The sequence below is a fragment of the Theropithecus gelada genome, chromosome 3, assembly GCF_003255815.1.
Source record: "Theropithecus gelada isolate Dixy chromosome 3, Tgel_1.0, whole genome shotgun sequence".
Classification (NCBI taxonomy): Eukaryota; Metazoa; Chordata; class Mammalia; order Primates; family Cercopithecidae; genus Theropithecus; species Theropithecus gelada.
This window is the reverse complement of record NC_037670.1, coordinates 107,743,457-107,770,170: the sequence shown is the minus strand read 5'-3', so window position 1 is coordinate 107,770,170 and position 26,714 is coordinate 107,743,457. Positions and strand designations below refer to the sequence as shown.

Below are 26,714 nucleotides of genomic sequence, written 5' to 3'. Positions count from 1 at the left end.
GGATCCTTACTAATATGAATGACCAGTCTGGGATGCCAGACACAGCTTTGATCCCCAGGTTCTATTCCTAGCTCTATTTACTACAATTCATGTCTTTGGGTTTCATTATCCTCTTCTGGCAAAATGAGGACCAGAATAAAACTATGATAAAATACTCATGCCCTTGTGATTAGAGCTCTCTGTTGGGTCAGGTAACCTCATTCTTAAACTCTACTTGATGAGAAGACATTAGATAGGATTTTTAGCCTCATTCCCTCTCAGGTCAGCTATCCTGTCTCTTGGCTAGCCAACGGAATCCGCAACCTCAAAATCGGGCCTCTCCACCAATTCAGAGCATTGCAAATTTCTGGATGATGCTTTTAGAGCAATAGGCAGATGACCCCTGGAAACAGAAGAAATTTCCTAGCTACATAAAATGCAAAACAAAATGCCTTCAAAAAGTCCAAGTATACAGGGGCTGTAGATAGGGCTCCTACAGTAGATCATCTCAACAACAAAGAACTGAAAAGAGGCAGCAGAGCCAATACACCAACACACATGTGAACAGCTCTTACATATAAAGCACTACTCTGTAGCCCCTCCCTGAAACCTCCTCTTCTTCCTATGCTTCCAATGTCAGTGAAACACCACCATCCTCCCACTAGCCCAAGCCTAAAACCCAGGAGTCAACACTGAGTTCTGCAAATCCTTGACTGTCCACGTCCCATTAAATCATGAAGTCTTGTCTGGCCTATCCCTGTAGGTTCTCTTGACTCCATTTACTCTGGTCCATCACTGTTACCATCCGACCGAGACCACAGTTGTTTGACTTTTGGGTTAAAAGGTAACCAACTGGTCTCCCTCTCCTTGGTCATGTCCCTCTCCATTAGATTTACCACACAATAGCAGAGTGATCCTTCTGAAACACAAATCTGATGAGGTTTGCCTCAACAGGCTTCCCATAAGTCTTAGGATAAAGAGCCAAACGTTTACCTTTACACATTCGGGGTTGCCTAGTCCAGACCAAAGTTTGCCACAATGTGTTTCCTGAACCATCCAAAGCATCGCAATTCAGGATGCTTACTGGAAAGGCAGCTTCTTAGGCCCTATTCAGCACTACTAAATTTGAGTCTTGGGTGGGGAGCGGGTGGAGAGGCCTGGGACTCTGTATTTTTAAGTAAGCACCTCAGATAATTTTTACACTAAAATTTGGGGGAAAAAAAAACTGCCAGAGATTTAGAAAAATTAATTTCAACTTCAAATCCACCTGTCTAATCTTGAACAAATCCAGAACACTTCCTTAGGCTTCTGTTAACTCAGCTTTCATAGGGAAACAATGCCAACTGCCTTACTTAGCTTAACACCTAAGGTGACTGTAAGGACAAATATTAATACAAGTACAAGAACTTTCTTAGCTGGAAAATGCTATATGATAGGTAGCTAATAACAGTGTTGTTGCAGTTAACAGAAATATGGAATTTGGTAGTAATCCTAGACTTTTCCATCCTGAGATTGGAACCACTGGAAACTCCTATGTGTAGACTGTTATCAAATTAAAATAATTACGTGTAAAATATATACCCAAGATTATAAAACAGTATCAAACAAAAAATCCTGGAAATGATAGTACTATGCACCCTTACTAAGAACTTGTTGATGATCACATCTGGCAATTAACGGGTAGGGGTCAGGAATGCTAGATGTTTAGCAATGCATGACTGGGCACTGCCATTCAGATGCATGGTAACTTCTAGGAACAGAAAATAGCTATCTATAGCCTTAGGCCTGGAGACAGTGCAATAGAGTGGGAACAGCAATGTATTATTGAATTCTTCACACACCTGTCATCTGACTGCAGAAGCTAAGCTCTAGAACAGCTGCTCTTTACCACTTTTTTGGGATACTTCTTTGGAAACATAATGAAAGCTACGGGCCATTTCCCTGGAAAATTACTGGGAAATGCAAAATTTTACCATAGAGTAGGTTTATTCTTTTGCGTATAATAGGTGATAATGATAATTACCTTTTAGGGTATTGAGAGGATGCTATTATCAAAAACAGAATATTTAAAAGCATTTTGTAAATTACAAACATCATAGAGATACTAGTTATTGTAACTTTTTTGAAAGTGACTCAGTACTGACTACACAATAATTTAGCAGAAAAGTTTTAGAAACCTTTCTTTCTGTGCCCTCAAGTGCCTATGACATTCACCCAATAAAAAAAAAAAAATTGGCAAAGCAGGCTGGGCACCGAGGCTCATGCCTATAATCCTAGCACTTCGAGAGGCCAAGGCGGATGGATCACTTGAGCCCTGGCATTGAAAGTTGTAGTGAGCGCTAATGCACCACTGCACTCTAGTCTGGGTAACAGAGTGAGACCCTGTCTCAAAAAAAAAAAAAAAAAAAGAAAAGAAAAAGGAAAAAATGTTGGTAAAGGATCTGAGTACCTGCCATTAGGGTTTATGCTACAAACCTTTAAGGGTTTTTGCTACAAAACAACAAACTCATAGGGCAAACATTTTATGTTTACTTGTAGTTGCTCCTTTCACACTGTCAGGTGGATATACCCAGATACAATTTCTAGATTTTCAAATTATGAGTGTCTCAAGAGTTACAGTCTCTGCACCTTTCAACCCTGTGCACAAGTCCTCTCTTGACAACCCGACATGCTCAGCAAATATTTGCTGAATTAGATGGTTTGCCCAACATGAGTAATAATCACAACACAAAAAAAATACCGAGTTTTATGTTAATACTATTTATTTATTTATTTATTTTTGAGATGGAGTCTTGCTCTGTCATTCAGGCCTGAGTGCAGTGGCCTGATCTCGGCTCACTGCAGCCTCTGCCTCCTGGGTTCAGTGATTCTCCTGCCTCAGTCTCCCGAGCAGCTGGGATTATAGGCACATGCCACTACGCCCAGCTAATTTTTTTGTATTTTTGGTAGAGACAGGGTTTCACCATGTTGGCCAGGCTGGTCTCAAACTCCTGACTTCGTGATCCACCTGCCTCGTCTTCCCAAAGTGCTAGGATTACAGGCGTGAGCCACTGCCCCCAGCCTATTAATACTATTTATCAACTGCAGTTCCATCAGATATAGAATAGAAAAATTTCTCCAAATTATTTTCTAAAATACAAATAATATTAAAATCTATTTTAAATCTAGCAGCTATAAAATTAGAGCTTTGCTCTAGGAGCTTGGAGTAGATATACGTGGAAAGGTTTATAGACTATCTTAAAATACACATATGGGCCGGGCGCGGTGGCTCAAGCCTGTAATCCCAGCACTTTGGGAGGCCGAGACGGGCGGATCATGAGGTCAGGAGATCGAGACCATCCTGGCTAACACGGTGAAACCCCGTCTCTACTAAAAAATACAAAAAACTAGCCGGGCAAAGTGGCGGATGCCTGTAGTCCCAGCTACTCGGGAGGCTGAGGCAGGAGAATGGCGTGAACCCGAGAGGAGGAGCTTGCAGTGAGCTGAGATCCGGCCACTGCACTCCAGCCTGGGTGACAGAGCAAGACTCCGTCTCAAAAAAAAAAAAAAAAAAATACACATACATACCCACATATAAAACTGTATTCACATTCACACATACCATCAATCATGAAGTTATATGGAGATGAAGTTAACTGGGCATTAAGAAATACAAGCAACAGATGTAACAGTATAAATAATGGGGTAAGAGAAATGCGACCCCACTCCCTGCCAAAATCTTTCCATTCCAATGAGGGAGAAGACTACAGGAAGGAGGCTTTGTATCCCTGCCACTTGCTTCAATGCTACTAGATGCGAAGTTCAGATCAGTCAAGTTTAGCTCAAATAATATCAAATTGACTTACCACTTGCAAAGTACAAATCAGTCAAGTTTAGCTCAAATCATATCAAATTGATTCACCACTTTATGACTTTTACAACCAAAGCACAGAAAAGGACATAGCAGCTCACCATGTAAGCAATGCCCAGGACTGTCAACACCTTAGCGAGTGGGGGACCTGTCCAGACTCTACACAGATAAACACATGACCCAGGTAAGATCCTCACAGCCACATGGTGGTTTCTCAGAAGCTCACACTTGCTTAGATATAGTAAAACATTTACTAAATGACAAAAAAAAAATGGAAATGCAGAGAACTATACTGCCGCACCAATCACACACATGTATACACATATATAAGCACAGGTAATGTGCTGGCTGGAAACAACCTGAGCTACCTTCTCGGGACCCTCAGCGGAATAGAGGAGTGCTGTCTCTACATGCCACATAGGTTCCCTGAAATCACAAGCACTTTTTGGCTGTCCCTACAGCTGCTCCCCTTCCTCATCATGTGACAGGTAGCAGCATGCATGGTGGCAGCTCGTTCACATTTCAAGCAACCAAGCATCTGCCTTCACAGCCTTGGCATCAGCCAGGAAGCTGGTGCCTGCTTCTGAGTCCTGCCCTAGAGCAGAAAGGCGGATACCTGCCCGACAAAGCAAGAGCCTGAAACACAGGAGATTAAATTCACTAATATCTTTAAGAAGTTACCTGTATCCAGAAAGAGCCCAAAGGAAGCAAACAAAGCATCTGAAGTAGAGGTCTGAAGCTCTACCTGCATTCAGAAAAGAGTTCAAATGAAGCAAACAAAACATTTGAAATGGAAGGAAGAAAGGAACCCAATGGCAGACATTAAAACTGGCATTCAGGTAAAGCCTATCATGGTCCATCCATTAATTCCTGTAAGTCTGGGTCTGGAGTAGGACACAAAGCAAGGCCCTGACTGAGATCATTAACCACTATAACCATTATAATCTAGTAAAAGTTCAGTACTTCTATTCTGGCTACAGAGACAGAATCATCCCACGCAGGACACTGTGGGATGCTTCCATTTACCATTATAGAATGAAGTCAAATTTAAGTGAATGCCTTACAAATTGTTTGGAAACATAACCATAATCCCCGAGTTACTTAATCCTGGACTCTGGCTTCCCTGTATCTGGAGGAAGGCCTAGAGGCTGCTGTGAGCAGTTGAAAATCGACTCAATTCAGTATAATTGACACTTGCTTAGAGGAGGAAACACGATCATCCTTACTACTGCTAACATCCTATTAAGATTAAAAGTTAATTAGGCTGTGTTCCATAAAGTCAATTTGAGGCATTTGTCTCAATAACATTATTGTAATTATTCCTCATCAAAATGAATACTGCCTCCTATAGCACAACAATGTCCTGTTGAAACAGCAGCAAAAATCCAGCAACTCACATTACACTCTCCATCTGAGTTATGTAAGTAGATTTATGTTTACAGAGAACTGAAAACAGGGATTCACAGACATTAACGCTTTGTTTTTAAAAAGTACAAAGGCAGGTTTAGGGCATCTTGTTTTATGTTTCCAAAGGCCTGGAAAATAAAAGCAAACTAGACAGCAGGACAAATTAAATGAATCTAATAACACCATTAAAAGTCAAAAAGAGAAGCACCTATTGAAGTTAACCTATCGCAAATGCTAGTTGCTAAGAATGGACACTACAAAATCTTTACAAAGTGAGCACCACAACCCATGCACCCTCCACCTCCATCCAGAACAGGACTCCAACCACTCCCCAGAGGGCTCTGGCAAGGTCTGGAACACACGAAAAACCCAGGGGCACCAGGATACCCACTAAGGACATTTCTAGTAACAAAGAATTTAAAATTTTTCTCAAGACTCAAAATTTAAACACACCAAATGAGTCCCCTTACATGAGTTGTTTTAAATATATTTAATAAAGTATAAATAAAATGTAACTGTAGAAACAAAGCAAAAGTATAAACATCTATATAGCCTATAGATATTGACCTTTAGTGACTAAATGATAATGTTGTATTTAAAGTATTTTTAAATAATGCTGCTGAAGGAAAGTTAAGTTATAATCATATTTTGTGAATACTCTTCACCTTGCATCATCAGTAGCCCAATGATATGATCATATGGGTGGGGGAAGGGGGTCACAAGAAAAGGGCAGCAGGGACTGGGTTAGGGAAAGTGCACCCCAGAAATGTAGACAACTCCTACAGTGGTTAACCCAAAGGAAGCAAGTGCGCAAGTGCCCTTGGCACAGTGGTTCTCCATTAGGGCCACCCAAGAAACTTTAAATAGCCCCCAAATACCCAGGCTTTCCCCCTGCCTCCATTAAATCTAGTCTCTAGAGGTGGGACTGAGGCAACATTAGTTTTTAAAGCTTTCAGGTGATTCCAATATGCAGCCAAATTTGAGACTAGTGTCTTATCTATAAAAGGTGTCAGATGAAATGATTCTGAAGCTGAAGACAAATCTGTCCATTTCCAGGGGAAAACAAAATACTGGTAAGCAGTAACATAGCCAGTCACAAGCCAAAATTTTAAGTTGAAATTTTGCCCCTCCTGACCTAAGTGACCTTGAGGAAATCACTTGATTTCCCGGGGCCTCGATGTGTATTCCTTCTAAACCTGAAGGAGTTCTACATAAATCTGTGGAAATCCTATTTAATTCTATGATTTCAACATATTAATAAAGAAATACTTCCCAGTGGGACAGTTTTGCCAGGCTAGAAAGTGTGTAGTAAATCACAGTTCAAGACTCAAATCAGGACTTTTACATACAATTTGATTCCAGGTTTACTTATTTACCCTTTTAACTTTTTAAGAGCTAGACCCACCAATAAAAACTGAGTAAATTCCGCATATGTCAGGTGTCTTTTTCTTTCTTTTCCAAAATGTAGTTGCACAAATTCTGAATCCCAGTTAAATGGAATATGTTGATGAATTGTGGTCTGTCCAAAAACTTGCTTAACATCCTCTGAAAAGAGAAAAGACGGGTTGATTAAAACAAAGTAAATCAGGTTCTTTCTGATAAAATCTGTTATTGAATGGATATCACTTTTTCTTACTAAAAAAAGTAACTTAATTTTAAACAGACACAGAGATTACAAACTATGGCAGAAATAAAAGAATCCTCAAGGAATCAGTTAAGAAATCAAGGTCAAAAATCCCACCAAACAAAATAAAGGGGGGGAAAATCAAGAAGTCACACATACACACAACCTAAAAGCTGTAGGAAACCCAAGTAGTAAGCTAAAACTATTATCATCTCATTTGTTTAATGATTATTTTCTAGGTATGGAGGAGAGAATTCAATCTTAGTGGCAGGAAACACATACATACACAAACACACATACCACAAGATACAAGTGTTACATATAGCCTTTAACAAGTTATTTAAAAGTTTTTGGAAGATTTAGAAATCCATCAGGAAAAATTTGACATACATATTTAACACCCCTAAGGCTGTTTCTGTGCTTGAAAAAGTCCAACAATTTATCGAGCTGCATTGAAAGACAAAGAAAATGGGGAGAAAAGCCGGCGGCAGCCCAAGTCTTTCACTTTCTACTGCACTCTTTTGGCTTGACCCAAGAGTTCTCAAATTGTTCAAACAATCCCATTTAGATGGGTCACTGAAGGTGCTGGTCCTGCCTTAGGATCTCTTTTAGCCTCTACAGAAAAACTGTAAGAGGACTGACAGAGAAAAGAAAAACCCAACATGAAAAACCTTACTTTTCTAAAGCTTAATGTTTTTATTTTTAGCCTCCTCCTCTCAATAAAAGTGTGTGTTTGAAGAGTGGACAAAATGCAAATTATTAGCATATTAGTAATTTTTCCTGGCTTTCACATCTTTAAATATATCTACCAAACCTCATTTTTATGAGCAAACTGTCTTGATACCTTTTTTCTCTTTTGCTTTTATTTAAAACAAAAAAAGAAACAAGAAGAAAGTTATTTAGTCTTCTGAAAAGTGCCAAAACCTTTGGCATATGTGTCTATGGTATCCCCCCAAATTTCCTACTCCCACCCCCATTATACCCACAGTTTTTATTCTATGTTTTTAAAGTTTCCGGAAATGTTTAAAGCCTCGCCATGAAGAAACAGTAGTGCCACCATTAGCATAAGGTTGGGTGTGTATTTGCACACAGAAGGCAGTAAAAATCAGGATTATGCTGGGCATAAATTTTATGAAATTTTATAAAAGGTGGCAGAAATCCTCAGACTGGCCCTGATGAGGACAATTAAAAGTTTTAAAGTACGAGTACTGAATTTATTCTGTCTTCTTTACTTTTAGGGAAAAAAGAGGTAAGATATAAGGAAAATGAAGTGAATCCAGAATTAGGATTTAAAGGAAAAACAAACCAAAAAAAAGATTATCAGCGAGTCTGACCAGGGGTCAATAAAAGGAATTAAGTAGAAGAAGATTTCTGAAAAGAAATCACCAAACTAAAATTCAAATGACTTGGATTCAAATTCTACTAATAGGAGCTAAAGTTTATTGGGCACTCACCATGTGCCAGATATTGTTCTAATGGCTCTAAGTCCCTTAATATCATAAAACATGACTTTCTTCGGTGCAAAACATATTAACCGAGACAATCTGTGGCTCCTTTCCAGGTCTAAGTGTCTGTATCTCTGCAGGAAGCAGGCCCAATAAAGTTTTAATAAAGGCTCCCATAACTTTCTAATTTAGATGAATAAATTATCTAACAAAAATAATGTTCAAATGATAAAGATGTGACCGAAAGAAAAAAAATTCACACTATAAATAAAATTTTATACTAGAATAAAATTTGAGAGAAATAATATGCAAGAAAAAATGGTTTTCTGGTTTATCCTCAGTTAACTTAAAGATTCCTTTCTGCCAAGCATTCCAGTGAAATAAAGTTTTAACGTAATAATCATAGGATAATTGTCAAAAATAAGATCTTTCCCCTTCTTGATCTCTCCTTCAATCTCTGTTTCCCATAGAAAGTAACAGAAGGTATTTACTAAATAGTTGGTATATAAAGCTAAGGCACTTATTATCCATTTTTATATTTATATGGTCTAAAATTATAAATATACATAAAAGTAGGTTTAAGTTTTTCTAAAATTAGTGAATGCATGTAAAATGTGTCTCACCATAAACAACAATCTTATTTATCTATAATTAAAGTTTACTTTTTACTACCATTTGCTGCTTACTAGAGCTCACATTTGAATCTGAAACTCTGAACGCTATAGTTTTTTGGACTATACCATAGAGTATGTGTATCTCTACGAAATGCCTGGCTGATGTACTGAAATCTCCTCTGCAGGACAGAGTTATACATTATCCCTAAGATATCTCTCAGATCTAAAATCTGACAATCCTATAGGCCTGTAGTACCAATAATGATTTGTTTGAAAAAAGATCTCTCTATAAATCTTCTAGAGTATACTATACTAGATGTATATAAAAGATCTCCATATGATGTTATCTAAATCATTATATAGTATGCATATGTATGCACATATATTAATGTGTTTGTGCATATTTATTGCACAAGTTTTATTTCCTAATTGATTATTAGCCCCTTCACAGCAAAGACCCCATTCTTCACATCTGACTCTACCACTATGGCTGGCACAGTGGTAGGCAGAGAGCAACTGCTCACTAAGTAGTTGCTGAATTTAAATGAACCAGAAAAAGTTTACAATAGATAATGCAACAGGTTAAGGACAGCGGTATTAACCCTTTGGGGCACTACAGTTTCCCTTGCTGAGAAACTATTCAACAGTCATTTCTCAACACTTCAGTGCACTGCATACAAATCATCAGTCAACATCGTTTATCAAAATCCCCAGGCCTAGTCCTAAAGTGATTTAAACATGTTGAGGGGTTGAAAAAACTGCATTTTAGTCAGCACTCCAGGTTTTTCTGATGCAAGCATCCAGGACCTCAGTCTGAAAGCATTATCTGGGAGCATGGAAGGGTTAGATTCACTCCTAATTTTTAACTTCTCACTGAAATGGATAAAAATTTAAAAGGAAGGAGGTAAAGAAGACTCTCCAGACCAAGCAGTGTAATGCAGGAATGTGTAAACACAGATCGTGTGTAGACGTAGGTCACTCAGGGCTCCCATGCTGCACAACTCCAGTGGATGGCATTCACTTCATGGTCCACGTGACTGGTGCCTTCTGAAACTGGGCAGTGTATCAACCACATGACCCTGAGAATGTAGGCCCATTATTAGCTTTGCGACTGTTCCAACACGCTGGCTATTGTAGGAATGTCAGGGCTTAGCTAGCTAGCTAGTAACCTTCTAAGTAGCACAGCTTGCATGCACTGTACTAGGCCTGTGGGAAGAAGAAGGGTAGTAAAAGGTATGAGGCTATATCCAAGTCTAATACATGAGAAATAATTCAACAGCAGATTCAAACAGTACACTGTATCAGCACTAAACCACGGGGCGGCCTCATGGCAAGGAAATGGAGATTTAAGAAGAGAAGTGAGAGAGAAAAGTTTGTTGGAGCAGATAAACCATGATCTGGGCCCCGAAAGCTGTCAAGGATTTACTGAGAGGGACCTTTGAGGGAGCTTTTCAATGGAGATCAACGGTATGAAGAAAGGTTCATTTCTTTTGAAGTGAATCAAAGGTCCAGTTACAGTGCTTTGGACCAAAGCCACCTGGGATCACTGAGACATGAGAGATCCTGTTCCAGGTAGCCACAGACACTGGCATCACCTGCCAGTAGCAAACATTATTTTAAAGCCCCCAGGGCACGATGCTATGTTTATGGTGAAGAAAAGTTTGCTATGGAAAGAACAGTTGGCCATGGGACTCTGCAGGGAAAAAAAGATCTGAAGTTGTTTACCACTTGGCACAATTTCTACAAAATTTACTTTTTACTCTCTTGACCTATCTAGCAGGATTATATACTCAAATATCATAAGATTGTCAAGCCATTCTAATTGGACAAGCCAAATGATATGCAAAAGATTAAAGGAAACCTACCAATATTTCTATTCATCTCACAACTGATAAAGTCTTTTAAAACAAAATAATGAATCTTGTTCCTCTGGAAAACTCACACATTTTCTCCAAAAATATTTTATAGACTCCTAAGTTTCTGAATATTTCATTCTGCTCTAATGAATCATCCTGGGGCATTCATTTTCTGAAATGTTTGGTCTCTACGTTTCCCTGCAGGCTCATGAATAGAAACATCTATAAACTCAATAATCACTATGGGTTCCTTGCATTTCTCCCTCCCTCTGGGAGACATTATAATATTACCTCAGGTTAATATTATTTTCTCCTTTTAGGAGGCACTAATAGCTTTCTCACTTAACATTTGATTGTTTAAGATTTCTCTATGTCTTGTACGGCTCTGAGAGGTAAGAGAACAAGTTTCAGCTCTCATTTTATAGCTGAAAAATCAGAAATGAAAATCCAAAGCGATTTTCAAGCCCAGTTCTACTCTATACTCTGGCTCCCACATGGGCAATTCCATGAGCTTTACCATGAAAGACTCCAGGAGTCAAACTTAGAGTTGCCCTCTCACTAAACCCTTACCATTCCCTGACCATTCCAAACCTAACTTGCAATCCTGGAAAGGAAAAAAGAAACCCAAAATGTTTTAGCCTTTTTAGTTGCTTACTTGGTTCAGAATAATTCGTAACTCAGTCGTGGAAGACTTTCAGGTAAGAACCACCTTCTAGATCTATCTCAAACGTAAAAATAATTAGAAGAGGTCTCTGCTGGTTTAAACTACAAGTCTTAAACTCTTTTCCCCATGTTGAGGTCATATAGGCAGAGAAACAAAACTAAATTAGCATTAAAATGTGCATGTAGCACTAGTATATATTTCGGATATATAAAGTCATATTTTTCTTAGTTCAGCCACTCCTCCTAAAAGTAAAGCCAAATTAGAATGCTTATTTTTTAAAGTAAAATATAATTGTTGTTATTTCAGTCTGTGCCAAACAAGCTATGTTTGGAAGGCCTGTAGTTCCCATAATATCACCAAATAATAATGATATTATTTAAAGTAAGACCTCACCAAATAAGCTCAAGGATCCTTTTATTTATGGGACTTTGCTTTCTCTACAAAAGTTTCCATCTTAAAAGTCTGCTGCATTTGTTTACATCATGAGAAGACAAAGTGGCAGTTGTTTCCTTCCTAAAGATAACCTCAAAAAGTCAACCTATTTCTCCCAAGTTAGTAAGTTTCCCAGGCTACAGGGTATGGTTATAGTGAAAAGAGTTGAGACCTTTAAAAGTTGGGTCACAGATGGCATTATCTTATATACAGAAAAGTCCTAAGAAATCACTAAAAAATTATTAGAACTAATAAATAAGTCTAGCAAGGTTGGAAGACAAAAATCAATATACAAATATCAACTGATTGCTGTATATTTGAAATAAGCAATCCAAAAATGAAATTTAAAAAACAACTCAGTCAGGCGCTGTGGCTCACACCTGTAATCCCAGCATTTGGGAGGCCCAGGCGGGTGGATCATTTGAGGTCAGGAGTTTGAGACCAGCCTGGCCAACATGGTGAAACCCTGTCTCTACTAAAAATACAAAAATCAGCTGGGCATGGTGGCAGGCACCTGTAATCCCAGCTACTTGGGAGGCTGAGGCAAGAGAATTGCCTAGGCAGAGGTTGCAATGAGCCAAGATCGTGCCATTGCACTCCAGCCTAGGCAACAAGGGTGAGACGTCATCAAAAAAAAAAAAAAAAAAAAAAACTCAATTTACAGTAGCTTCAAAAACAATAACTTAGAAATAAATTTAACAAAGTTTAAGTGCAAAACTGATTCTCTAAACACTACAAAACATCGCTGAAAGAAACTAAAGAAAATCTAAATAAATCCCATGTTCACGGATTAAAAGACTTGATATTGTTAAGATGGCAAAACTCTCCAAAGTTAATTTTAAAATGGCAATACTCCCTAAAATGATCTATAGATTCAATGTAATCCCTATCAACATCCTACTTGGCTTGTTTGCAAAAATTGGAAAACTGATCCAATAATCCATTATGAAAATTCAAGCGATTCAGAAGAGCCAAAACAATCTTGAAAAAGAAGAACAGATGGAGTCTTGCTCTGTTGCCCAGGCTGCAGTGCAGTGGGGCAATCTCGGTTCACTGCAACCTCTGCCCCCCGGGTTCAAGTGATTCTCCTGCCTCAGCCTCCTGAGTACCTGGGATTACAGGCGCTTTTATACACCCAGCTAATTTTTTATTTTTAGTGGAGGCAGAGTTTCACCATGTTAGATCAGGCTGGTCTCGAACTCCTAACCTTGTGATCCACCTGCCTCGGCCTCCCAAAGTGCTGGGATGGTGGCGGGCACCTGTAATCCCAGCTACTTGGGAGGCTGAGGCAAGAGAATTGCCTAGGCAGAGGTTGCAATGAGCCAAGATTGTGCCATTGCACTCCAGCCTAGGCAACAAGGGTGAGACTTCATCTCAAAAAAAAAAAAACAAAAAAAAAAAACTCAATTTACAGTAGCTTCAAAAACAATAACTTGGCGTGATCCACCACGCCTGGCACAAATTTGGATTTCAAATTTACTATAAAGCTAGAGTAATCAAGACTCTGTAGTACCGGTATAAGATAGATACAGAGTACAACAGAATGAAATTGAGAGTAAAAAAATTAACCCTCACATTTATAGTCAAGTGATTTCCAACAAAGGTAACAGACAATAAGAAAAAACTGCTTCAGGGATAATATCCATATGCAAAATAATGAAGTTGGGCTCCTATCTCACCCTGTATACAAAAATTAACTCAAAATGAATCAAAGACCTAACTACAAGACTTAAAACTGAATAGTTTTAGAAGAAAATATAGGCATATTTTCAAGAAAATTTTAGAAAAAAAGTATAGACATAATTTTTTGATGTTGGATTAGGAAATGGTTTCGTTGACACCAAAACTACAAGCAACAGAAAAAAAATAAATAAATTGTACTTCATCAAAATTTAAAACTTTATATTCCAAGGATACCATTAAGAAAGTGTTAAAACGGCCGGGCATGGTGGCTCACATCTGTAATCCCAGCACTTTGGGAAGGCCAAGACGGGCAGATCACCTGAGGTCACGAGTTCAATACCAGCCTGGGCAACATGGCAAAACCCAGTCTCTACTAAAAATACAAAAATTAGCCAGGCGTGGTGGCACGTGCCTGTAATCCCAGCTACTTAGGAGGCTGAGGCAGGGAGAATTGCTTGAACTTGTGAGGCGGAGGTTGCAGTGAGGCAAGATCACGCCATTGCACTGCAGCCTGGATGACAGAGCCAGACTCTGCCTCAAAAAAGAAAAAAAAAAAAAAGAGAAAGTGTTATGATCTCATACCACTCAGAATGGCCACTAAAAAGTCAAAAAATAACAGATGCTGGTGAGGTTGTGGAGAAAATGGAACGCTTACGTACTGCTGGTGGAAGTGTAAATTAGTTTAACCACTGTGGAAGACAGTGTGACAATTCCTCAAAGACCTAAAAAAAGAAATACCATTCAACCCAGTAATCTCATTACTGGGTATATACCCAAAGGCATATACATCATTCTATTATAAAGACACAAGCATGTGTACATTCATTGCAGCACTATTCACAATAGCAAAGAGGTAGAATCAACCTTGATGCCCATCAACGATAGAGTGGATTAAAAAAATGTGGTATATATACATCAAAGAGTACTATGCAGTCATAAAAAAAGAATGAGATCACGTCCTTTGCAGGAACGTTGATGGAGCTGGAGGCCGTTATCATTAGCAAACTAATGCAGGAACAGAAAACCAAATACTACATGTTCTCACTTTAAGTGGGAGTTAAATGATGAGAAAACATGGACACAGAGAACAACAGACACTGGGGCCTACCACAGGGTAAAGGGTGGGAGGAGGGAGAGGATCAGGAAAAATAACTAATGGGTACTAGGCTTAATATCCAAGTGATGAAATAATTTGTACAACAAACCCCTATGACACAAATTTACCTATATAATGAACCTGCACATGTACCCTTGAACTTAAATAAAAAAGTTTTAAAAAAAGAGAAAAAAGAAAAGAAAAAGATAAAACAGCCTGTACACTGTGAGAAAAACTGCGCAAATCACATATCTGATAAGGAACTCTAGCATACACACAGAACTCTCACAATACAATAAAAGTACACATAATCCTATTTAAAAATGTGCAAAGGATCTGAACAGACATTTCTCCAAATACAGCATACAAATTGCCAAGAGGCACATGAAAAGATATTAGCCATCAGGGAGATGAAAATCAAAACCACGATGAGACACCCACTTCACTCTGCTACGATGGCTATAATCAAAAAGAGATAATAAAAAGTGTTGGTGAGGATGTGAAGGAACTGCAACCCTCAAATACCGCTGGTGGGCATATACTTAAGAAAATGGTGTGGCCACTTTGGAAAACAGTCTGGCAGTTCCTCAAAAAGTTCAACATAGAATTACAATATGACTCAGCAATTCCACTCTCAGGAATATACTCAAGAGAAATGAAAACATATGTCCATACAAACTACGTACATGAATGTTCACAGCAATGTTATTCATAATAGCCAAGAACTGGGAACAACTCTTATGCCTGTTAACTGATTAATAAATAAAATGTGACCTATCTATATCTACAGAGTGAAATATTATTTATCAATAAAAAGGAATAACGTATGTGCTACATCATGGATGAGCCTTGGAAACATTATCCTAAGTAAAAGAAGCCAATCATGAAAGCCCACATTTTAGACATGAAATGTCTAGAATAGACAAATCCATATAGAAAAAGTAGATTAACAATTGCCAGGGGATGGAGGGACTGGATGGAAGGGAGTGGTGATTGCCAAGGTGTGGTGTGAGGTTTCTTGTTGATGAAAATGTTCTACAATTGAATGTGGTGATAACTGTACAAATCTGTGAATATATTAAAAATCATTGAATTATATACTTTAAATGGGTAAATTATATCTCAAAAAAGTTTTCTTAAAAAACACCTAGAACTGTCAGAGATCTGCCTCTTACTAATGAGTAACCCTGGGTAAATTACTCTGACCCAGTTCTCTCAGTCTTAAAATGGGAATATCTATCTTAGACAGTTGTTCTGGAGCTAAGCATGACTAGTACAATGTTCTAAACATAGTAGGTGACCACCAAAATCATAAAATTCCAAAGTGTAAAACCTTAATTATAATGAAAATTATTATCTGGGCACCAAATATTTACAAATACTATTTTTTAAATGAGCACAGTGTGATTTGGAAGTATCATAGTTTTTAATTTCTCAAAAAGCAATAATTTCCCCCAAATATTTAAAATCCACCCTTTCTTGAGCTCATATACTAAAATTTTGAATGAAAAGTGATCAAAAACTAAGTAATTTTCTATTATGTTTCTTAAAGTATAAAATTAAGAAAGATTAAGAACCTCCACTCTTTTCTCTGAAGATCTTTCAGACACTAGAAATATTTAATTGGCAAATTACTTGCACATGCCATTAAGTGGTTAGACTGAATTTGTTTTTACAAATTCTATGGACTCTTATTCCTTAACCTCCACCACACTATAATCTGAAATCATCAAGGTCTTCACTTATGCAAATTTTAACTTTCAATGTTTTTGTTTCCAAACAGAATAACTAAATTAATGCATTTTAATTTCAAAAAAGATTCACTTTTTGAAGCAGCATATCTATGAAAAAGAGTCTCCCATTAAAATAAAAAAGATTCATCAAGCTATATTATTTCAAACACTAAACCATAATCTCTCTCTCTTTCTCATGGATTTTAAAAATTCCATTAATACAATAAACACAAAAGGGATGTTTGTGTTAAACATAAAAGTAACCCCTCTTGGAGGCAAAGAGAGACTGCTGAACGACCCAGCACTTTATCTCTGAACAGTTTCATGCTTTTTCTAATGCATGCTAAATCCTCAAAGAAAGTTGTGGTTTTCCTCTAAGGGAAGTAATATTCCACCCTGCTGATATGGTTAACAACCAGCTTCTATGGCCATCATCTTTTAAGCAGGGAGCAAAAGACAAATTGTTGAATTCATACATTAAATAACATAATGGAGTAAGTGGATGCAGACCTATCTCTACTGCCATATGCTCCAATATCAAGGTTGCCATTTCAAACCCTTTTGACAAGTGCCTTTTTACATTAATCACAGCTAAGGGTTTGAAGAGGAAAGAAGTATTCTGGCTACAATTCAGAGTCGTTCAAGAAACTTCTAGGGGGAAAATGGTTGCCATTAAAACATAGTAAGTAGAGCATAAGTACTGCACATTAAAATTGAGTTCCCTGTAAGGCCCTGTAAACTTATTATTATTACTATTATTCTGAGCATGTAGGTACAGTGGTGATAGGTATCTTTCAAAAAATAAGCACACACACAGCCAAGCTGAGCCAAATATTATACTAAAGTCATATGTGGTATTGGTGTATGTAAAAATTAGGGCTAATTTAAAACTGTATTTAGGAATGGAACTAGCCTGAGTTAAGGTCATGTGGCATTCAGGAAAGAATCCTGTCCTTCTAGTGCCAGAAGTCAAAGTTGTGATTCTTATGAAACTAGTCACCTTTTCCCCTCTAGGCCTGTTTCCTCATCCATGAAAGAAAGCCATAAACTATACTCAGCCATTGTTCATTTGAAGTATGAACTATGTTCCCTTGGAGAGCTTGTTTAAAACACATTCCCAAGCCCCACACCCAAAAATTCTGAATCAGTAGATTTGAGACACAGCCAGGGAGTCCACAGTTAACCAACATTCTACACTATCACAATGAGAACCCATGGTCTGCCTCATTGATAAGAATCCCTCCTCCTCTATAATCTGACAGATCTATCAGTTCTCAAGATTTATACACTATTTAAGTCATCACAGTGACTGTGATGTCAACAACAACAACAAAATGGCTCAAGGCTGGCAGATATCTAGCGTAAGATACTAACCATCTCTGTCACACACACTAACTAAATCAACAGAGGGGCCAACTGAGATGTTTCCAATTATCTGCTAGAAAAAGCATTTTCAACTGGGTAGAATAAATCATTATTAGCCTTTCATAATATCAAAAGTAGGTCAATTAAAATGGTGTTTGGAGGCATATAGCAGACTGTGGTCACTCTCCAGATGTGTAAGCTTGCTTTAATCATCTGTTGTGTGTTAATTATTGTTAACTTTCATTACCACTAGAGAATACAATCAATGTTTTAAAATTCTTAAAGCATTACAGAGTCCTAATTCACTCTCTAGATGCAAATATAATATCTATATTGTTTTAAAAAACCTATTTCCTAAGCTAGTTTCCTTAGACAGATGTTATAAAAAATTTTCTTGCAAAAGCATTAACATACATTTAACCCTACTTAAATGTTTCAAGAACAGATGTACTACAAATGTACACCCACAGTGATCCCATATTAGTATAAAACTGCTTTATTTCAATTAAAATGTCTAAGTATCCACCCCCAACATATACCTAAACTGTAATTTTCTCTGAGAACTTCCAATATGTTCTTGATTTTGTTTCCTTTATCAACCTATCAGAGCAAAAACTGCATTGCAACTGTTGGAAGAAATCAGTCATTAGCAACAAGATTACAGCAAATTTTCCAATTTAGAAAAACTGTATTTTTATCTCTCTCTTATACCAAAAGAAGAATGGTATAATTTTCCTATTTTTAAATGAGCAGTACAGTTAGTTTAAAATAGTCAAATTTTCCTAGGGCTCTAAGTTTTAGGATTTTCTGTTAGCTTTCTGTTCTCTACACCTTCTTTCCTATTCACAAATTCTCTTCACCCTTCATCACGCATGCACGTGAACATGCACATACACACACACATGCACACACGAACACACAGGTGCACATGCACGCACAGGGACAGCAGCCCCCAGTCCAGTCTCTCCACATCCTGAAAGGCTTCTAAGGAACAGTAGACCTTCAGGCAGTAGTTAACTAAGGAGTGGCTTCACATGGTTATTTTGATTTACTCTCCAACTGACATTCTTCTACCTTCTCAACAGGTCTGCCTTTTTTTCTCCCGCTCTCTATTTTTAAAATGGAGTGATGAAGTAGCAAAAAGTACAATATTTTAGCCATTTGAGCATTGGCAATTCTTAAATTATCCCACCAACTGGAAGTGCTCTCTGATACTACTGTCTTTCAAAATTGAAGCCATTATGGTCAATCGTGCAAATCCGTATTTAGCTCTTCATAAATAGTGGATTTTTGACCCAATGAACTGGAACAGTTTCTGAACAGTCTCTAGGATCTCTGGAAAAGATACTCAGTACCCAGGCATGCCACAGTTCTTATCAACACAGAGGTTATTTACTTTCAAAACTCATACTGTTCTTATTAGAAATTCTTACTCTCTATTTGGGATGTAAGCATGTGTAAGAGAACATATTCAGTCCCCTCTTCACCTCTCATATAATAAAATAAAATCTACTGTAGGGCAATATTTTTCTTTCATCAAAATGACACATTATTTTTGTGAAATACCAAAATCAGAACCAATATTAATAAATAACTTTCCCCAAGTAACATTTCTTCCGATTCTTCACCATTTTACCCCCCAGCTAACTTTTCGAATATTTCACTTTCCAAGTGTCTTTACAAAGACACCAACAAATGACCTTCCTTTCCAGCAAGCTTAAAAATGATAGGTAAAGTCTGCCCTCTTCCAGTCCAATACCAGCATTCCTCTAGCTTTATATATTTAATATTAAATTTAAGTGCTTAACTTTGAAACTTCTCATTTCCATACTTTCAACTCCCATCATTTTCTGCAACCTGAATCGAAGTGACTGAGTGGGTGTTTCCACACATTTCCTAATGTCATCTAGCCTACCCATTTTCCCAAAGCACACCAATTTCATCATAGCAGGTGTTCCTGGACACGGTCTAACTTGAACTCAGAAAGGGTTCCTCCAAACAATTACATCCATGTCAGAGAATTAACTAACCGAGGACTTGCTTAGAATTAAGAATTAACTAGCTTAGAAATCACCCCGGTTCTGTGGGTTTTGTTTAGTGAGAGACACGAGAGAAAAGTTGGTGCAAATATAAGTTTGCTAAACTCCAATTTAAACAAAGTTAAATATATTTATTTTTCCACAGGACTTCTCAGAGCCTTAATAAATTAAAAGTTTTAGTCTTTATGATTCTCTCTTAGGAGAGTCCTTTTTCACATGCCACTTATTAACATAAACAAGAAACACTTCTCTATAGTAACTAAACTTGCAATATATTTCAATAACGAAGACTTAAGGACAACAGGCCACTGTAGTTTCCAATAAAGGGCAAGACTGGACCAGTTTCTTTTGGACTCCATGCTAACTGGCAGAGCTGCAGTGGCAAGCGAGCCCAGGCCTCCCAATGCGGCATAGGGTGTACACTAGTTTCTTCCATTTTGGTCTTCATGTGAATCAGAACCAATTCCCTTTCAGAGGTCTCACTAGCCAGCCAACCAAACAGTTCTTTCTGTATTTTATTTTGTTTATTTATTTTTGTGACAGAATCTTGCTCTGTCACCAGGCTGGAGTACAGTGGTGTGATCTCGGCTCACCACAACCTCTACCTCCTGGGTTCAAGTGATTCTCCTGCCTCAGCCTCCCAAGTAGCTGGGACTACAGGCACGTGCCACCATGCCCAGCTAATTTTTGTATTTTTAGTAGAGACCGGGTTTCACCATGTTGGCCAGGATGGTCTCGATCTCTTGACCTTGTGATCCGCTTGCCTTAGCCTCCCAAAGTGCTGGGATTACAGGTGTGAGCCACCGTGCCCGGTTCTTTCTGTATTTTTAATAATTCATTAGTTACTCTACATTTACTTCATTTACAGAAAAATGTATTTTCCAGTCTGTCTCTTATATTATATATAGGTTGTCTGATATATTTTATTTCTTCATATATCCAAAATCAAAAGGCATCCAAAAACTGATTATCATTACATTTTGAAGTCATACATAAGCTATTCTACAATGAATGTTTTTAACAGCAATGCTGGAAAAGTCTTAAATAAGATATATGTCTACTAGTTCAACTGCCCCTCTATAAAAAGCAGCTTTTATCTTTAAAGGGCAGGTCACTGACCTCTGCGAGATTTGCTAAAACCTATGCAATTTTTCCCCAGGAAAAAAAAAAATGCTCATTTAGACAAAATATTACAATCATAGCCATTCACAGACTCCCTGATACTTATCTAGGCAAAGAGTTGCGAACTCTTGACTTTAATGTTTAATTAAAAACTGCAGAACATAAACATGCACATACCATCATTACCACCACCATTTGGATAATGAAATTGGGTTACATTCACGTATTAAGGATAACTTCAAAACTGCACATAAAATCTATTTCATGAAATCTTGTTCAGTGTACTGAAAAATTAATTTAAAAAAAGTCAAAGGAAGAGAAAAACATGTAATAGCATAATGCAAGAAAACATTTTGGAGTTTAACCTAAGAAATTGGTTATTGTATAGAACATACTTTGAATATTCAGGGGGTCTAATTGTGACTTTCTTCAGATAAAAGTAGTATTCAAGCTCTCAGCGGGGCTCGATCGCTCATGCCTGTAATCCTAGCACTTTGGGAGGCCAAGGCAGGTGGATTGCCTGAGCTCAGGAGTTTGAGACCAGCCTGGGCAACAACAGTGAAACCCTATCTCTACTAAAATACAAAAAAATTAGCCAGGCATGGCAGCATGCGCCTGTAGTCCCAGCTACTCCGGAGGCTGAGGCAGGAGAATTGCTTGAACCCGGGAGGCAGAACTTGCAGTGAGCTGAGATCGCACTACTGCACTACAGCCTGGGCAACAGAGCGAGACTCTGTCTCCAAAAAAAAAAAAAAAAAAAAAAAAGTAGCATTCGAGCTCTCTGCTACTGTGGAGCTAGGCTATTAATGTGGTCTACTGCAGTACAACATCTTAAGAAATACCAGTAAGTAGGAATAGGTAATGTCTTAAATTAGCATTATAAGACAAAGCACTGGTATATATGCCAAAGAGTTCAGATCAACAGTTTCATTAAATACACCCACACATCCACACAGGTACTCTTTCTCAAAATCCACAATGGAAATGCTTTGCTCTCCCTGCAATATTAAATAAGAAATACAGTAACAGGAAAGTGTCTGAGAAACTATCACTCAACATGTCTGTACCAATCTGCTCACACACCAGGTAAGTCCTTCCAAATCCTGACTTTCAGCTCCTCCACTCACAAAGTGGGATGACTATCAACTGGCTTCACACAGATACAGTGAAGCCTAAATAATGATCACTGACATGGTGCCTCTGGCTTTGCCCCACTCTAGTCAACTCAAAAATCATCTCTTCCAAGCATCATTCTGATTCTATCCCTGTCCTCCAAAGACCTTGTGGTGACTCCTAATTGCTTCTTATATGAAATAATTACTCTTGCTTAAAGGCCCGGCCCTGTCGTTGGTGCCCTGACAACCACCCTCCCAAGTACCTAGGTCTCTTAAGCTGCACCCCTCAATCAAGGGCCTCCTCTACTATGGTTCCCCTCTCTCCTCAACCTGGACACGGGCCATCTCCTCACCCCTCCCTATCGTCCTGTGATTCTCCCCTTCAGTCAGAATTCTGTTCATAAAAAAGATAAAGCTTTTCTGGGTAAAACTCACATTGTGTGCATCTCAACAAGTTATCCAGATAGGTGGAACCAAGGCAACTTTCTATGTACACTGGTAACTCTAAGTCAGGTACATTATCTTCCTTATTACTTTCCACCATAGGCATTTGCCTATTGCTCTTTACTTCGTGAAAAATATTAAATCCTTCTAATGTCTGATATAGACTGAGACCACAATGGCTGACACCTGTCTGGATTATGGTGGGCTCACTCCAAAAGCATGAGTATCAACACCAGAGGGAGGCAGTGTGACACAGTGAAGAACAGTCAGCCAGGATCAGGCTGCTCTCCCAGCTCCACCACAGGCAACACTATGACTGTGGCCACTGACTCAACCTCCCCATGCCTATTTCCTCTTCAGAAAATGAGAATTATAATAGTATAGACCTTCTAGGCTACAATAATTAAACAATAAATTATACCAGAAGTATTTAGCCCAGAGGTTGGCATGTATTTAAAAATAAAAATGATGGTTACCTTACTTCTCTCATGAGATTATGTAAAACCACAAGTCTTGGGAACAGAACAAGACCAGTAGCTACCACCTGGTCATCCTGCCTTTCCTTTGACCCCCTTCCTCTCACCCATGGCCAATCGGGAGCCAAGTCAAACAGATTAGCTCTCAGGAATAGCCCAGTGTGCATTGGCTCATGCCTGTAATCCCAGCATCTTGGGAGGCCAAGGTGGGAGGATTGCTTGAGCCCAGGAGTTTGAAGTAAGCCTGGGCAACATAGTTAAACTCATCTTTACAAAAATAAAAATAAAGTTAGCTGGACATGACGGCGCCACCAGTAGTTCCAGCTACTCGGGACGCTAAGGTGGGAGGATGGCTTGAGTCAGGGATGCTGAGGCTGCAGTGAGCCCAGATCACTCCAGCCTGGGTGACAGAGACATTGTGGGGTGGGGGGGGAAGGGAAGGGAAAGGGAGGGGAGGGGAGGGAAGGGAAGGGGGGAGGGGAGGGGAGGGGAGGGAAGAGGAGGGGAGGGAAGGGAAGGGAAGGGGAGGGAAGGGAAGGGAAGGGAAGGCGGGCCCAGGTGGGGTCCCGAGATATGACTCCAGTCCATGCCTCTGTTATTCCCAGCCTCCACTGTTTGTAACACTTCCAAAGTGGCCATCAGTTCCAGATCCCCACAGCTCCAACACTTCATGGAATACACAGCCCATATCATGCCAGTTCAGTATTAACGCATTTTCAGTCACTCCTCTAGATCTGCTCAGATAGCTTCCATGCTTTCTACCCACTTAGCCTGCTTTACATTATAAATAGGATACCCTGACATCATATTTTTTGTACTTGTTCATAGTCTCTCTGCCTAAAATGTTCCTCAAATGTATCAAACAGACTCTGTCCTTAGAACCTGGGAAATGGCTATTATTTTCTGCCTGGGACAGTCTCCCCACCTCCATCCCCATATCTACATGACCAATTCCCTCACCTCTTTCAAAAAAAAAAAAATCTTTTTTTTTGGTGGAAAAAAACACTTAACACGAAATTTACCCTTAGTAGATTTTTAAGTGTACAAAACAATATCATTAGCTATTAACACACGTTGTGCAGGAGATCTCTAGAACTTATTCATCTTGCTTAACCAAAACTTTATGCCAGATGATTAGTCAGTCCCCATTCCCCCTCCCCATAGCCCCTGGCAGCCACGACTCTTTGATTCCATGACTCTGCCTATTTCAGGTGCCTCATATAAGTGGAATCATGTAGTATTTGTCTTCTGTGGCTGTCTTATTTCACTCGTAGTGTCCTCAGGGTTCATTCATGTTGTCATATATGGCAGGATTTTATGGCTGAATAATATTCTATCATATGTATATATATTTGCTTTATCCATTCAGCTGTGGATGGACATTTAGGTCATTTCCACATTTGGCTATTGCGAACAGTGCTGCAATGAACATGAGAGTGCTGATAACTCTTCAAGATCCTGCTTTCAATTCTTTTGGATAAATATCCAGAAGTGAGATTGGTGGATTATATGGCACTTCTATTTTTAAAATTTTGTCAGAATCTCCATAACTATTTTCCATAGGGACTGCACCAAAACATTTATTATCTTAGCCTTATAGAAAAAGTTTGCCACCCATATCCATTACAAAAAATAACACTTTAAAAAAGAAAAGAAAGAAAAAGAAAACTATGTTGACATTCCACACACTAAGAGAAAATACATTAAATTTCAAACAAATTTATGTAAATATCTCCTCATATAATAGCACAGATTTATAATTAATATAATGACACTTTATTCCCTTATTTATTATTATTCTGCTTTGGTTATAAATGACTAGGCCATTAATATCATTTTCTCTCCCCTCTTCTTACCCTGCTTGTCGTCCACCATGATTTACTCCTTTTGAACACCCCTCCTGTCCACTATGATAACCAAAATTTGACAGTATTGGTAACGTCCAACTCACAGAATTCTGAAGTTTCTTTAAATGCATTATATTCAATATGTAGTAAAATACATCTACTGAAATATTTATGAACTTTTAAGAAGGTAATGCTTATATGTTATTTCAAATATAAAATTCAGCTCATGATTCTACTATCCTCCGTCTGAGGCACTTAGCACTGATTCATCCTTGGCAGTAGTCCTATCTGCAAAATTGTAAACATGTACTAGCATCTTTAGATAACAAATAACATAGATGTATGTGTTCCTTTCTCTTTCAAAATTTGCAGTGTTCATCTACTCTAAATTTCCAGAGTAGTGAGATATAGACAGACTAACAGTTGTTATTAAATAAACTTTTATTTAAAAACTTTAAAAATTCTAAAGGAATAAAACATTTATTTATACGTATACATATAGATATTATACATATTGAAGGCAATAGCATGTGAAATCCCAGCAGGATGTTTGTGGAAATTAACAACTTACTCTAAAATTGTTTTGATAGTGAATAGGGCCAAGAATAGCCAAGATAATCTTAAAGAATAAAGTTGAAAGCCTAACCAGATATGACTTATAAAGCTACAGTGATTAAGATAGTATAGTATTAGTGGAGAATTTACAATTATATAAAAAGAATAGAGCATTCAGATACAGCCTCATACTGGACTTACAATAGCAGCACCACTGCAGTGCAATAAAGAAAAGAGCGACCTTTTTAATAAATGGTGCCAGGTGATCTACATATCCTTGGGGAAGGGGGCCAGGGAAGAATCTTGACCTTTACCTTTAGTACCATGCAAAAATATAACAAATTCTAGAAAGATTAAAATGTAAATTTGAAAGGAAAACAAACTTCTGGAAGATAACATAGGAGAATATCTTCCCGACCTGGAGGAAACCAAATAAATTTTTTTTCTTTTTTGAGACAGAGTTTCGCGCGTGATATTGGCTCACTGCAACCTTTGCCTCCTGGGTTCAAGCGATTCTCCTGCCTCAGCCTTCTGAGTAGCTGGGATTACAGGTGCCTGCCACCATGCCCAGCTAATTTTTGTATTTTTAGTAGAGACAGGGTTTCACTGTGTTGGCCAGGCTGGTCTCGAACTCCTGACCTCAGGTGATCCACCTGCCTCGGCCTGCCAAAGTGTTGGGATGACAGGCGGGAGCCACTGTGCCCAGCCTAGATTTTTTAAAACAGGACACGAAAAGAGCTATCCACAAAAGAAAATGCTGATAATTTGTACTACATTAAAATTAGAAACTTATGTTCCTCAAGATCAATTGAGTAACAGTGCAAGTCACAAAGTAAAGAATCTGTGAAACATATAACCCTCAGAGGTCGTGTATCCAGAAAATATGCATGTGACTGAAGAAGATACCCAAATGGCCAATAAATATTAAAAAATATTGTATAACCCATTAGGAATCAGGGAAAGAAATGCTCATTAAAGCCACACGGGGAGATATCACTAAAATAAAAATAACTGATACCAAGTGGCAAAGATCTGAAATAAATAAAACCATCATGCAATGATATTATGAGTGTTAACTGGTACCATCACTTTGGGAAACATTTTGGCAAGCTCTACTGAAGCTAAATATGCATATTTTCTATGACCCAGCAAGTCTATTCCTAGATATGTCTATACACACCAAAAATACGTAAAACAATGTTGAAAACATATTGCTTGTAGTAGACAAAAATGAAAATGTTCCAAAATGTTTATCAACAATAGAATGGATAAATTAGGATAGAGTCACATAATGGAATTCAATACATTGTTTTTTGAAGAAAAACAAAAAATACATATGACATGGATTTATCTCACAAATAAAATGAA

The 26,714-nt window shown here is 38.2% G+C and overlaps 1 protein-coding gene across 3 annotated transcripts in view; it reads right to left on the bottom strand.

Moving 5' to 3' along the window:
• Positions 1-26,714, bottom strand: part of SLC25A13 (solute carrier family 25 member 13) — a 199,605-nt gene that overhangs the window by 89,574 nt on the left and 83,317 nt on the right. For all 3 annotated transcript variants that reach the window (XM_025380033.1, XM_025380034.1, XM_025380035.1), the window contains one exon: positions 6,642-6,781. In XM_025380033.1, the coding sequence (XP_025235818.1) occupies positions 6,642-6,781 (140 nt within the window). The remainder of the gene's footprint in view (positions 1-6,641; positions 6,782-26,714) is intronic.